This window comes from Streptopelia decaocto, assembly GCF_964273445.1.
Source record: "Streptopelia decaocto genome assembly, chromosome: 1".
Classification (NCBI taxonomy): domain Eukaryota; kingdom Metazoa; phylum Chordata; class Aves; order Columbiformes; family Columbidae; genus Streptopelia; species Streptopelia decaocto.
Window position 1 is genome coordinate 23,604,621 of NC_138663.1, and position 15,136 is coordinate 23,619,756.

The following is a 15,136-nucleotide window of genomic DNA, read 5'->3' on the forward strand; positions in this document are numbered from 1 at the left end:
TTGGGGTAATTCAGATCTAGAGATTTAGATTTTTTTTTTCCAGTCAGAATGAATAATAGCAAAATCATTTCATTCATGATTCCAGTCTGAAAGCACTATGTGCACTGCAAACAGTTTAGGCATATCCACTCTCTTCAGAGTACAGAAAAATGCTAAGATAAATAGTAAATCAGTGTTATACCAATGTGGAAAATTACAAAATTATTTGTTTCAGAAGTTTTTGTCACTCTTACTAATACCGTTTTTCTGCTTTCTCATTCTGAGATTTAAGAAAGGTATGCTCAAATTCACCACTGCAAGCGTTCAAACTTTAGAAATGTTAAATTGTAAATCATTAAGTACTGTTAATTTAACACCTAAAAATGATGTGTTTTGCTTGAAGATCTTGCTAACTCTTTCTAAAAGCCAAAATTTTGTGTGTATAAATGTATCAAGGTAAAAATAATAGGTTGTGATGTCATAGTTCTGCTGATGTGCTGAAAAATTTGCAATGCAGCCCCAAACTGTAAGTTTCACTAGCATAATAAGCATCCAAAACAAAAGCACTTGGTCATCTTGATTAAAAGCAAGTAGGACAAGAAATGCGGATGTTCGAGGTTCTGAACATACAGCCATGTTGATATTTGGTATTTGAAACGTTCTCAGACAGGTTAACCAACTACCATGCTGTGAAACAGCAAGTGTACTCTCCATTCTACGTTTGTGAGATATCTGTGCACACATGCTTCTGTAAGCTGAAATGGGAAATACAATTGTCATTTATGTCATCTGCAAATACTGTTCTATTCTGAGCTGTTTTCCTGTCATATTTGTATCTTGTTTTGAGTTTGCTTTTTAGGTCCTTAATAGAAGTGAAATTCTATTAATGAAGTTTAACTTCAAAAGGACATATTTCAGATTCTTACTATACTTTCTGACTACCACTGTGTGACTCTATCCTTGCCGTATATATCTTGCATGTTTTGTTGAAGTGAAAGATAAGCAATTTATGCTTTAATTTGCTTTTAGAACTTTCAGAACTCATAACCTCTTCAGAAGACAGTGCAAAAATAAATCTTAGGAAAGGATTGTATAAGATTGTACATGTACTCCCCATTTTATAGAGGAAGTAATTGAAAAAATTGAAAAAATAGTGTGCCTGTTGCAGATGGAATAAAAAGTTTCGTGTGTTACTGGCTCACAGACCTGTGCTGAATCACCCATTTAATTTTCAGTTATTTGGGCTAATTATTGGTGAGAGAGGCCACACTTCAGTTGTTATGCTACTCTAACTAAATTGACTGTGGATGAGTTACACAGATCACAGCAGAAAAAAATTGCCATATGGTTCTTCATCCCATGTCTAATATCTGTATATTAATAACTCTGTAATGCCTGTTATTCATTGAAACACTTTCATATTTTACAGATTATTGCTCAGTTGTAACACTCGTGGATCCATCGAATGTGAAGTTAACATGCACTCTTTTTAGTGGAAATCTAGATTCCCTACCAAAAATTTACAAAGTCGGAGATATTGTTCGATTTCATAGGATAAAGGTATGTACTAGGATGTTGGGGGGTTTATGTGCTTTCTGTTTTTGCAGTGAGAGGACCCTAAGAGTAATTTAATTCATTGCGTGCTGAAATTAACACATGCAGACATTGGATAAAACAACTGATTGATAAAACAGCTATGCTGGAAGTAAACTCAAATTTATTAAACAACAACAGCACTAAACTGGTATCTCCGTTTGAAAACAGTGATACATGTGGTTATGACAACTCAAGAACAGCATTTTTTTTTTCTTAGTACTTGTTAAACTAGTTGACAAAAATCATGTGATAATACTTCTAGATGAACAGAATTTAACTGACATAAATGTGCACGTTATCCCTCTTCAAACTGATAGACTTGAGGGATTGCTTTAGAGCTTCTTTTGTGGATCACTTTAGATTGTCTGGAGAGTTACTCAAGTAAATGTAATCTATGTCTAGTTAGTGTGCAATATGCTCTGATGGCTTCTTTGATGTTTTTCCTGCCTTACCCCATATTTGTCTGTATCGAAGGCCATGAAGGAAATAGGGCTTATAGCTTTGGTACTGTTTCTGCTGTGTGTTTTTCATATGCCTTCTGCAACTCCATAGAGAAGAGGAGCCACAATACAGAGACTGAATGAGAGTCTTGTAATGCTGGATCACACAGGCTTAAAGAAGTGCAGAATAGCACCAAAGACATGATTCACCTTGTCTGTGTGTACTCCCTCCTTTAGTTTAATCCAATTTGTTCCATGCAAGTTGGTTCCTTCTCTTTCTTTCTCCTTGATGCAATATAGAAGGCATTGAGACAGACATGCAGGAGAAGTATCCACTCACTTCTTATTTCTAGGCAGCTCTGGCTGTAGCTGTCAGGTTGATAAGGATGAGAGGGGAAAGTCTGGAGCTTAGATGTAGAACATATTGGGTGAATGTTACACTTTGGCAGAATTTAACTGCCAGATGCTTGGTGTCCTCTGAGTAAATGTGGTCTAAATATATAAACTTGGCCAAGGTTAGGTTTGAGACTTTTTGCTAAAAAGGATCTCAAAGAACATGTTGTCTGCAAGACTGCAACCCTGTGGAGTGATAGAATTTCTCCAAAAATTGAAATTTTAGAATTTTGCACATATGTTTTCTTAAATTTTCATCTGAATACTTTTGGTCAAGTTACCTGATCACGTCTTAAATATGTAGGGAATATTCCAAAATAGTAATTTTTTCTTTTACCACAATTTTCTCAAATATACTGTGCCACTTTCTCTGAGGAATATTTCTAAAGCAGTGCCTGCTGTTTTGTTAAATTATTATCGAAACAAATTATTTCAGCTGGTTTAAGTGTATATACTTTTTGCATACAGCTTTTTCTGACAAAATAGTTACGATATATTCAGGTCAACTGATAAATGAAATGTACAATGTATTGTTCATTTTCTTCTTTAATTTGGGTTTCTATTGCTGCAGATGTTTCTGATAAGCTTATTTTGCAGACAGCAATTCTCAGGAATAGTAGACGACAAGCTGTAATTTATAGCCCTAATATCTAGATGTATTTTTCATGTCATTTAAAAAATTTTTTTATTTCCATATGACTAGCCATGTTAACTTTCATTTGGAAGGTGTCTGTAGGTAGTTTTTGTAGTTCGGTCTTCTTGCTGTTATATTCAAACATGTTCAAAACGTTTTAATTTATATAAGGACAGAAATTATTTACTAAGTTACTTCAAATTGCTTCCCTATTTCATTATTACATCTCTGTTCATGGAGCTGGAGGTACATGTACACAAGGATTACATTATGAAAATAGAAGAAAATATGATCAGCATACCATATTATCCAAACTTGTTTAGACTGTGATTCACTTTATGTGAGAAAACATTTACAAAATATAAGGAAATATACCAAATGCATTCAGGTGTTTTTTTTGACAGAAAACTTTTTCATATAAACAGCATCAGTGACAATAATCAAACTGCTACAAAGAAATTAATCTCTGGATCTGATATGGTGTTAAGGCTCAGGTTCAGTTGTGGAGCATATTTTTTAGCAATAAGTTGTTAAATTAGTAACAATTTTGACAGATCATAGTGATTTTGGGGGGTATTGGAGTATTTGTCTGTTTGCATGTTCTGTTATGGAATGTGCATATCATTCACATTCTTTATCTGAAACTTTATTTTAGCTTGGAATTTTGTCTTCAGTGTTTGTGATGGGTTTTATTTTTAGCCTTCCATCCCATCCCACGCACCCTCATGCACTGCATGACACTCAGAATGGAAAGCAGGCGTTTACTGTTTCCAGATTAGTTTTAGAAATGTAGGACTGAAGTTGTTCTCATGTTGCCAGGTCTGGAGAAAGGGCTAGTGAGAAACATCTCCAAAGGTCTTACTCTTACTTTTAGCCTCTTAGCCCTGGGCAATTCCTAATAAAGCTCAAGTGTTTCAGCAGCAGTGGAACAGGGACAGACTAAGGGGAATAGTTATTAATATCCTTGTAGGTGATGCTGAACATACAGTGTATTGTATTCAATGGGTACAGTCTCCATGATGGGCAAATCATCATAAATCCAGGACATGTGTTTAACTGAGGGGAATACATTGCTATAATTCTTGCAGATACATTGCCTATAAACAATTTCGCACTCTTTCCTTTTCACTAGTATCCCGCATATAGTACTTTTCTGCAGTTAAGGGAAGACTGGGTAGCAGCACATGAACATGGATCTTCTCTTATTTTGTTGTCAGCCGTGAATCACAGGGGTCAAATGTTTTTGACGTCTGATTAGGTAAATAACACCTTACAATTAGGTCTTCAGCTGAATATATACTCGAATTGGAATAGAAGATGCAATAATTCAAATTGAAAAAAAAAAAAAAAAAACAGAAAACAACAACACACAACTTGATGTCTTGAAATAATTTTATAAGTATAAACAATAATTAAGTTTTAAGCTTAATGTACTTACGTTTCAAAATATTATCTTGAATTCCTGATCCTTCCACATATCAATAGTTAAATTTATTTTAGAAAATCTTCCTACTTAGTGTAACAACACGTACAATAGCTTAGTATATGTTGTTTTACAAGGCATTTTATTGATATTCTGAGATGATCTGTGACTGCAGTGGTTTTGTAATAGTCCTTTGCTTCTGCAATTTAACAATCAGTTTTGATGGAAAACTACCTTGAAGATGCTATTATTCCAGCTTTATACACTACTCACTATCACACTTTTCTATTGAGTGAGGTGAATAACACCAGCTTCAGTTAAAAAAAAAATCAGGTGGTTTAGGTTGCTATAAATCTTATTTATAAATGTTTCAAGATTAGCTTATTTTCAGTAGGCAGATTCTGGATAGAGTTGTACTCTATAGAAATCACTAGATTTTATTGTCCACACAGTCTGTTTAGGTGACATTTCACCTTTTGTTCTTTAATTCATATAAAGTATGCCAAAGATTCTTGCAATATGTACTGGAATTTATTTGCCTGCTTAGAACAAGCCAAATACATTGTATCTGCTCGGTTTTTGTCCCAGAAGATATTTTTGCTTAGCAACCATTATTTATTGAATTTATCTAAAATTCTCAGGGAATTTTTAAACTCACAGGCATCTGACCTCTTTCCCTGTTCTTCCCTCACAACCCAATTTTGTAAAAAAAAACAAAACCCCGTGACCTCTAGAAATGACGAAAACCTAGTGAGAGAGAATTATCATCATATACAAAAGTCCCAGCTTAGCTCTTTTCCCTAAGGTTAATTTCAAAATTGTTTGTATGTGGAAGACATAACTAGTTTACAGTATCACAGCTTAAAGTGATTTGAGATCTACTTAGAGTGCCATAATGAAACAACATTTGCCCATGGATTTAATTTGTTTTACACTCCAGTGATTTCTCGTCACTTTAGCAATGATTTGTTTTTAAAGGATAAGGCCAGAGAATGTCTGTTGACCATCATCTGTTCTGTGTGTCTGACATAAGTAATTTTCCAGCTATGAAATATATTGTTCTGTAGCCCATTCTACATTTACTTTTCCTGTTTGGGATGGAGTTGTTCACTAAATAATAATGTTGAGTGCTGTGTTTACCTTTGAGATGACTCAGTGGCTTCTTCACACACTGATGCCTAAGGACATTTGGTTTTGCTTCAAGATCATTGGTAATTTGCTCATCATGACACTTCAGGTTTACCTTCTTACATATTTTATTTCTTTTGTTGTTTTATTACTGCCTTTTCCTACATTAAGGCTGATTTCAAATCCACTAAATGAGGGTACTAGGAGATGTCAGAAGTTCAGTATGTCCAAGCACAGCCTCATGAATGCTCAAAACGTGACATAAAGGATTGGGGAAATGGGGAAAATAGACTATTGTGAAATATTAGTGGAAGCCCAGAGAGACAAAGTAGTTTCTTGAACTGGTTTCCTGGAAGGTTTAGAGCCCTCATAATCAGTCTAAGGTCTAGGACAGAATTTGTAGTAAGAAGGTATTTTGATAATGATTTAAAAGAATTAGTGAAGTAATAAATAAGTAGGTAAATTGCAAATTAAAACACTTTGAGAAAGTGTTACTTAAAAATACCTCTTTTGGTAGAGGGTGAGTGTGGAAAAGTGATGAAACAGAGTTTTCCTTCCCTCTGGATGTTACGTATTTTGAGGAGCTATGAAATATAAGGCCAGTGGCAGCAACTAAAGTAAATCTGTGTATTTATGTTAGATAAGGTCTTAGTGTTATAGTGGAACATTTTTTTCCAGATCAAGTGTAATGAGCACACATTTATTATGTACCTTTGTATTTTCCTGATTTGTCCATGGGATTTTCTTGTATTTTCAATATTTAAATGTAAAGGCTAAAAGACTAAATCTTTTCAGTGTTATAGTGAAGAAAAACTACATCATGAACTGATGTACTCCATTGGTCAGGTCTGGAGAATGCTTAGGGAAATGAAAGTTTATCCTGGAGATGATCTGTAATGCATTTAAGTGTTACGTCCAAGTGGCAGGGATTAAAGGAGTTCCTGTCATCAAGATTGAGCTGCTTTTTTTATTAATTTCCAAGGAATACTTGATTTGTGTGCTTTTTACATTTCAGCGTGTTTATGAAATATAGGCCTAAATCACTGGCAATGGTTTGGTAAAAAATGTTGCTGTTTAGACCTTCTGTCACATCTTTCTGATCCTGTACTTCTGAATCAGTAGGATTTTCAACCATTTGAAAATGGAGCACTGGGAATCCTAAACTAGATTGCCTCACAAATGCTATATGTCCTGTTGGTTTTTTTTGGTAAGCAAATTTTAATTAAAAAGGGATGGATCAAAACAAACGCTTTGAGATTTCTGGATAACGAGTCATGCAGTGCTTTGATATATATAAAAAGTGCAGGGAACAGTAAGTTTAGACTAGATCCTCGAAGGAATGCTTCAGACTTTGAACACTGTGTTTTATATGGTAGCAGATACACAGCTAAATCAGCAGGATACAGGGGACCTGCCATGTGCAGGCAGTAGACACAGGAGTAATTGTGAAAGCTGTGTTCTTTATTCAAGGGATGAGAGACGATCACTGTTTGCTTTACATATAAAAAAATAGCTCCTGGAACTGATACTTTCATTTTCAGTTCCATAATATCAGGAAACAAGGCTGTTGTTAGAGGCAGAATACAGGAATCCATAATAACTTTGTTCTGCTATTGCTCTGTTGTGTGACCCCTAAAAATTAATTTATCTTGTGCCTCAGTTTCCCCATCTCTAAAAGCAAACTTGATGTGTTCCACATACAGACATTTTGAGATTTGTGACTAAAATACTCTGCACTGATGCTGTATATTTACAAGTAGGTATTAGTCTGCCTCTTAAAAAAATGTTTGATGTTAGATTATATTTTCTGCTTATTCATTTTGTTTTGTCGTTAATTTCCTTTTTTGTTTTGTTTTTATTTTGACTCTCTTCTCCTAATAGCACCACAAACAAAAATCATCAGTGGTCCATTCTTCATCCACATGATAAAAGAGAAACATACGTATATTTCAGTGCACTGCAACCATTTTTTTTTTCCTTCGTATTTTATTACAGGTCAGGGAATACAATGGACAGATGCAGGGAATTACCAGTGCAGGATTTGCATCCTTGACATTTGATGGAACTGTAGGAGCACCAGTACTTCCTCGAACCTCTAGCAAAGTGTACACTTTCATGGGTGAAGAACAGAAAACAATAGAAGAATTACGTGTTTGGGCAGCCAGTAATCTTACCATCCCTGGACCAGCCACAAAGTTGTCTGGTGTTCAGCCAATGATGTTCTTTGATCTCACTTGCCAGCTGGTAGGAAAAGCAAAAGTAGATGGATCTTCTTTTCTTCTGAAGGTAAATTTATTTGTTAAAAATAATTCATTAGATTTATTTATTTAAGACATTGTGATTCAGTTTTCAATGAAACAGACATATTCATTGACTTAAATAATGTTATGTAGATAAATATTTTGAGGTTAAGCAAATTTATGATCCTTGACCATTTTATTTCTATGAAAACAAGACAGAAATCCCAGCTCTCTTTAAAATTGTTCATCTGATTAATTTCTTTAGAGAGGTTTTGTAAGATGGGATTGGTATGGATCATTGTTTCGCAAACATTTTTAGATAAATATTTCAAGATTTCCTAAACTCGAAAAATTAGTTTTAAATTTTAACCTTATTTTTTAGTTAGCAGTTATCGCTTTTTTTTGTAAATCTACTGGATATAATTAATGCAGTAAGCAGCACTATCTGGAAAACAAATGTTACCTATCTCCAAAGATTTTAGGTAACTTCTTTTATTTATACATAGGTACTTTGGCTGTCAGTGCTCACTGAAAGTACAAAATGCAAAGTGCCACACAGCAGGAGGCCACTTGCCAAAGGTGGCCCTTAACATCAGCTCAATTAAAAAGGAGATCTGCATAATTTTTCAGATATATCAATCTGATGCTATTCTGGAACTCCTTAGTATTTCCTTTTGTTTCTTTTATAAGTTGGTTGTTAAGATGTTAGAGATGAACAGCCTGTTATTTTTCCATTTGATGATGACTTAATAAAATTATTTATTGGTTCTGCTGTATTAAGCTGTATTGTTACAACATTTTTAGAAATGGTGCACTGCATTATTCCTTCGTTAAAGCAGCAAAGATTTTTCTTATGCAGAACAATGCGTGCATTACGCAGAAACAAACTGCAAGTGTCATCCTATAATATGCTTTGCAGCTGTTACAAATATTTCCATTATTCCTTTTGAAATAGATGTCAGATGAGACCCAGTAAAATTTCAGAACTTTGTGGACTGTAATTAAGTTGTTCATTAATAAGCACATGTTCAGCATTGAAGGACACCTTGCAAGGCCAGAGAAAAATGCTTTCTTAAATTATTAATAGTTATTTATACTCTTTTCTGTATTGAAAGATCTGAAGTTGATTTTGTCAGTTTTGTGTAGCAAAGATAATGACTCGGGGGGGAAAAATGTAAGATAGACTTAGGAAGGTAAAAGTTTGAAATCAAATAACAGTAGATAATTTTTTTCTTATAGGTAATTCCTTTGACAGTATACATTTTTAGTAGTATAAAATATTAAATAATTAAATCTGTATTAAAATACATCAGACAAGCTTAAAAATGGTAGACTGACATTGGTATGCTGTTGCTAATTTCCTCTATTTTTCAAGCAGGGCAAAATCCCTTTCACGTATCAAATGTTGGTCATGATAGAAGAAAAGCGTTTTTAAAATATTGTAGACAGATCTCATGATTATTTTGTTGATTCACTAAACAAAAAAAAATCCATATCAGCTCAGATGGAGTGATCATTAAATATTATTAGTGTTATGTTATTTTGGTTATACATTTTATAATAATAATTTAAATTTATTATGTCATTCCAAAGTACAGCAGTTATATTGACAGTCGATTAATGCTATAAAATATAATGATTATTCCAAGCATTGAGCTTATGTAACTAGTGAGGATTGCTTCAAAGACAACTAAAATGAAATTCAGTGATTTTGTGCATCAGCCAGGGCATAACTTTTAATATTACACTTGATAATTAATTGGGATATGCACAGCACCTGAGACTGACATGGCATAAACACAGTATTGTTAACTTGTTAGTGCTTACCTTTTTCTGAGAATTCTGTTATTCAAACTGCTGCAGACTAAAAACCTCACACTAGAAATTATTCTGTCATTTATGCCTTTCATAAGAGTTTTACTATTATTCTTTACTTTCATTCTGTCTGTCAGTTAAAGTTAAGGTGTGTCACACAAGTCCCATACTCTGCTGAAGGGAGAAACAGGTTTCATTGTGTGTCTCCCATTTCAGTGTTTTGCCGACCATGGTGATCAAAGGTGTAACTCACTGTTCCTTAGCTCCAGATTGTTCGTGACTAGTAATAGAACTGTTTGCTGTTTCTTATCCAGAATTAATTTAATCAGTGTTGCTTTTTAGATCAGTGTTAGTTTTTGAAATTAGAACTTCTGTGTTTTCACCCATTATTTGAATAAAGTGATGCTGGCAAGCTCCCCAGGTAGGGCGCTTGATATGTTTTCATATTTGTGCAAGTGAAAAATAAAACCAACTACCTTTCTAAGGACTTTTTTTTTGTTGTCTTATAAAGAAAGTTTACTGGCTTACAAATCCCTCCAAAAAATGGCCCGATGCTAGCCCCATTAGGTCGTCTGGTGAAGAACATATTAAAGCTAAGTAGTCATCCTTGTATCTGACAGGGAGTATTCAGGTTATTTCAATAGAATTGCTGGATCCATCTCTCTACTGTAGAACTACCAAAGTGTCCCAAGTAAAACCAGTTGAAAAATAAGGGGAAGCGTGACAAACTGGAGGTTCTTTTATTTAGTCACAGTGACTAAATTCATAATATGTATGCACTAAATCTGTGTTTCTCAAGCTCACTTCTGGAAAAGGTTTGATAATTCAAGCAATGGGCAACCTCTCTTTCAAAGATGGTTTTAAGTATTTCATGCTACAGGATCAGAAGATAATAGGCTTTTTTTTTAAATCTGTGGCAGTGTTTACCACTTCATTATCTGGGTCCTTCCGAATACACTCTCATTTGGGAATGTTAATTTGATCTTATGGGTCATTTTCACTGTGAACAGTTTACCCTTTTATCTCTCGATTTAGGATGAGTATTTCAACCATGAGTTATTCTTGGTGTATTTACACATGGCTTTGCTGATTCTTAGATCTTTTCCTGTGGGTCCTTTGATCCACAGCAGTTAAGCATAAGGGGTAGAAACGCTTTAAAAATTAAGCTGTGGTGTCTTTTTTTCTCACTCTCTACAGTAGCTCACTCATGGGACAAAATGCCTCGATATCACAAACTGTCCGAAAATTAGCTTCTGTTGAACCTATATGCATGAAATCCTATGAAATGCAGCATTTCAGTCTTACAGTCCTCATGCCTCCAGGTTTTCTCTGCCAGTATTTCAGACCATTCGTTTTTGTCTTTGAAAAGAGTATATCTTCAGGAACTCAGGAAACCATAGTTTACAGAATACATTGTAAGGAGCTATCACTAAAATGTTAATATTTGATTTAAGTGGTAAGATTTTGATTTCAAAGTGCTAAGTCTGCTGGTAATCTTACTTTTTCACAGTAACTTTGATAGCTCAAAAATAGCTCTATTGACATTTTAATTTTTAAGTGTCTTAAGAATTTAGCTTTAGGCAAACAATTTCTAAAATCTTTATTATGTATTAAATACTGATGTTTTTCTAGTACATTCTGGATAACTAGCAGTGTATACTCATATAGGTGATCATCAGTAATTAAGGGAGTATACGCTGTGTACTCAGTCTTCACATACTGTAGCTGGAGTGTTTAAAAAACCTGTAGCAGGGTTAAAATATTAAATATCGGCAGTTCTGCATATAGTGAATTCTAATAGTTGTAACTGCTGGATGAAGAGTTGAGGTTTTGCTAGTGCTATTTTGTTTTGATTTGGTTTCTTTAATAGAAATAAATCTCAGGTCTTAACACTTCATTATATTCTCTATAGAGGATGTTTTATAATCAAGAATAATAAAAGTAAAAGCAACAAGAAGCATAAAATCTAATTTAAGGACTTGGAGACTCCAATAAAGATTTCTTATTAATCAATTATTATTATTATCAATTTTTAATCAAACAACAATTTAAAAAAAAAAAGCGCTATTTAAAATCTCAGTCTAAAGTATTCTGAGCAAACTGAAGTAGTTCCTTTGCATTGCAGGTGTGGGATGGCACAAAATGTCCCTACCCAACATGGAAGGTGCCTGTGGAAACAGGAGCCCTGGAAGGAGAAACAGTTCTTCTTCATCATCTGCGAAATCTAATGGTGGATATTCTAGTCTATGATAACCATGTACAGCTGGCAAAATCACTAAAGGTAATGAACAGTTCGGTATTTCTAACTCATTTTTGGCCTATTTCCTGCTTTGAACTCACTTCAGAAAATGTATCAATTTAATTCTGCTGTTAATTAGTTTCAAATGTTCCTCTTTATCTTTCACTATATTTCCCATACCGTTTATTTGAATGCGAAACTTCTTCAACATGTGTAAAACAGCCTCATTACTCTAAAATTGCCATGAAAAAGTTCTTCTAATTAAGCAGTTCTTGCCAGACATTGTAATACCATATATAATCGTGTGAAAATAATGCACTCAGAATATGTCTTTTATGCTTTAGAATTATTTTTTAAATTATATAAAGTGGGGTTTAACTTGCAGTCCTATTAAAGGCCCGTAATTCTAAAGTCAATAAAAGATTTTCTGTTCTATAAACTTTGGCAATTTGCAGTGCAGTCTTCATTTAGTGGGTCAGTAATGTTGATTATGCTTAGAGAAAACAACAACATAATTAAACATTTGATCTTCAGCAATACTGCCATCTTGCTTCAGAATACAGTAAATTAGCAAAGAATACGTCTTTCAGTTTATGCCTTGCCTCCTATACCCAAACATTGTTTTCAATAAAGTGTTTACTGCAAAATAAAGATAAGTGATAGCCATTTGTGAGTCTGGGGCTATCAGCAGACGTCAATTCAATTTGATATATTAATGCCCATTTATAAGTAAGTGACATATAACAAAATAACTTGTCTTTGTGTAAGAATTCATAACAAAACTTACAAATGTATTTCAGAATTTTTCTCATGCTAACTGCTGTAATCTATTGATACAAATAACTACTGACGTTGCAGTGAAGCAATATGTTTGGAAAATTAATGGAAAAATATTTTAATAGTAATAAAATATATTTTCTTGAGTAGCTGATGATACTCCCAGTATTACCCTCTCCCATTTATATTCAGGAATTCCTACTGAATATGTGGGATGTCTTCATCAGCTCTCTCAATTTTTTCCTTCCTTTGAGGCCTTTGTTTCATATCTCTGAAATATCCGTGCCTTTGCTGAATACTTCACTGTGTAGCAGAACCTCTAATGTCAAAGGAAACTGTTAAGAAACCTGGTTTGACTTACTGAGCAACACAGGCTGTTTGTCTCTTTCTGGAGATGTCCAAAATTCAGTAGTTTGTGGAAGTTTGTGGAAGGTTTGTGGAAGGTTTAAGTTGGACCGTTTTTGAACACTGCTTTGTAGTGGATTGTCTTAGTCAAGTTATTGAAGAAAAAGCGCTGATATCCTAACAATTAAACTTCAGGAAGATTTATTAAGTTCAGGTTGCAATACGTACAGCTAATTTCATTTCACAGGATAGTCTAGAGATGATAAAATTTTGGAGAACTCTTCTTAAAGTGGAAGATTTAATAAAAGGTTTTTTGTTTTGTTTTGTTGTTTTAAATACTAATGGAAATTGTTTCCTATTATAAGAAAGTATAATAGAAATATTCTATATTAATTTGTATTATATTTTATTTACTTCACAGTCTTGTTATGCAAATATTATTTTTTTTAATGGTTTATGTAGAAGTATAAAACTGGCTAGCGTTTAGTGTATGCATGTGCAACTCCTCGAGAATGAACACTATTCATCCAGCATGGATAAAAACTCTACTAGACCTTTTGCCAGTTTATGGTTTCAGAAACAATGTGAGTGCATTATTTTTCAGCCATCTCTTCCGCATTTCACAGTAGCTTAGAATTGCATTTTTTAATGTAAAATGTTATGGAATTGTTAGGTTACACTATCCCCTGTTGCTGTGTACCATTTGCAGTGACAGTCGCAGCTCTGAAATGATATTTTACGTAGGAACAATCTGTTTTATGAAGCCTTGTTATACCAGAAGGGCAGATTGAAGGAGGGAAAAAAAATGTTCTCATTTTAAAATTATTTCTGTAGGCACATGTTCCAGCAAGGGAGCTCTGAGTAAGCACTACAGTCTAGAGGAAGTGGGTAATGTAGTGCAGTGAATTTTTAGCAAATCCTGGGGCAGAGTGTCAGGGATATTCCTACAAGAATTTGTTAAAAGCTACTTGTTTGGATTGTCTGTCCAGAAAACACAGAAGATATGACCGTTTTATCCCATTTTCTGAGTTGGTTAAATAATATTTACAATTTTCGATTGAGAGAACTTTAGTAATGTTGAAAGTACGCTTCTTGGTACTGTGAGTAGACCTTTTGTCCCCTGTATTTGCTGCCCTTCCTTTCCTGATAGATGAGATTGTGGCTTTTCAGCATTTACTGCCTTAGCAGAGCATAAACAGAATTTTCGGAAATCTCATCTCAGAAGTAGATTATTTCCTGGGGCATAAAGACACAAGCATGAGCTACAACTAAGCAAAGGCAGTGGTGTTTACCACTTTTTCCTGAATGTCCCTCTTCCCCTGTGGTGCATGAGGCTTTCTTGTTACTCTAGGAACCCCAGCCTGCAGTGCTGACTCTCTGGAGTACAGTTGCTCCTCGTAGGCTGTAGCCTTTCATATTCCAGTTTTTCCAGAGGTTCTCAGAATTCACTCAGACCTTGCCACAGAACTTGGAAATAGGTCTGTGACATGGGTTTCTGCATCTGGGGCATTTTGCTATTAATAGATGGTTGAGCATCGAGGTGAGTGAGCATCAGTGGTCAGGCAGTGCACAGGAGCGGTCCAGCTGTCCACAGCACGTTGGAGATTTCCTTATGGACTGTCATTCATTGAATATGTGGGACTGTGGTACTCTTATGGCTTATACCATCAGTTTTGTGTTGCCATGCGTTTTCTGGATAGCACAGTTCAAACAATTAGCCTTTTGCATACCTACAAGTCCTACTCCATTGTTTCACAGTAGTTGTTTGATGCTATATATGAGCAGAATTTGAGTCTTTTCAGCTGTTCCTCCCACTGTGTACAATGGCATGTCTTTTTTGATAGTAGTTTGGACTAAGACTTGCTTGCTTTTCTAGTATCTGAGTTACATTTCCAGCCTGCGATTTAAATGAGTTACATGGCCGTTGTTACCTAGCTTCATATTTTTCAGGCCCGGGTAGCATTCCTTTGACCTGTCAGTGTTATTTTCACCACTTCTGTCTTTGTACTCATTAAAAGGGGAAAAAAAAACAATCCACAATACCCGCTTATCCCACCCCCAAGTCCTCCAAACCCTTTAATGGAATTAAGTTGGTAGTTTTTATTGCAAAGGACCACACACAAATGC

At 34.6% G+C, this 15,136-nt stretch overlaps 1 protein-coding gene across 5 annotated transcripts in view; it reads left to right on the plus strand.

Annotated features, from left to right (window-relative positions):
• The window catches only part of POT1 (protection of telomeres 1), a 66,123-nt gene that overhangs the window by 31,381 nt on the left and 19,606 nt on the right, over positions 1–15,136 (plus strand). For all 5 annotated transcript variants that reach the window (XM_082066337.1, XM_082066336.1, XM_082066339.1 and 2 more), the window contains 3 exons: positions 1,409–1,539; positions 7,589–7,879; positions 11,774–11,929. In XM_082066337.1, the coding sequence (XP_081922463.1) occupies positions 1,409–1,539; positions 7,589–7,879; positions 11,774–11,929 (578 nt within the window). The remainder of the gene's footprint in view (positions 1–1,408; positions 1,540–7,588; positions 7,880–11,773; positions 11,930–15,136) is intronic.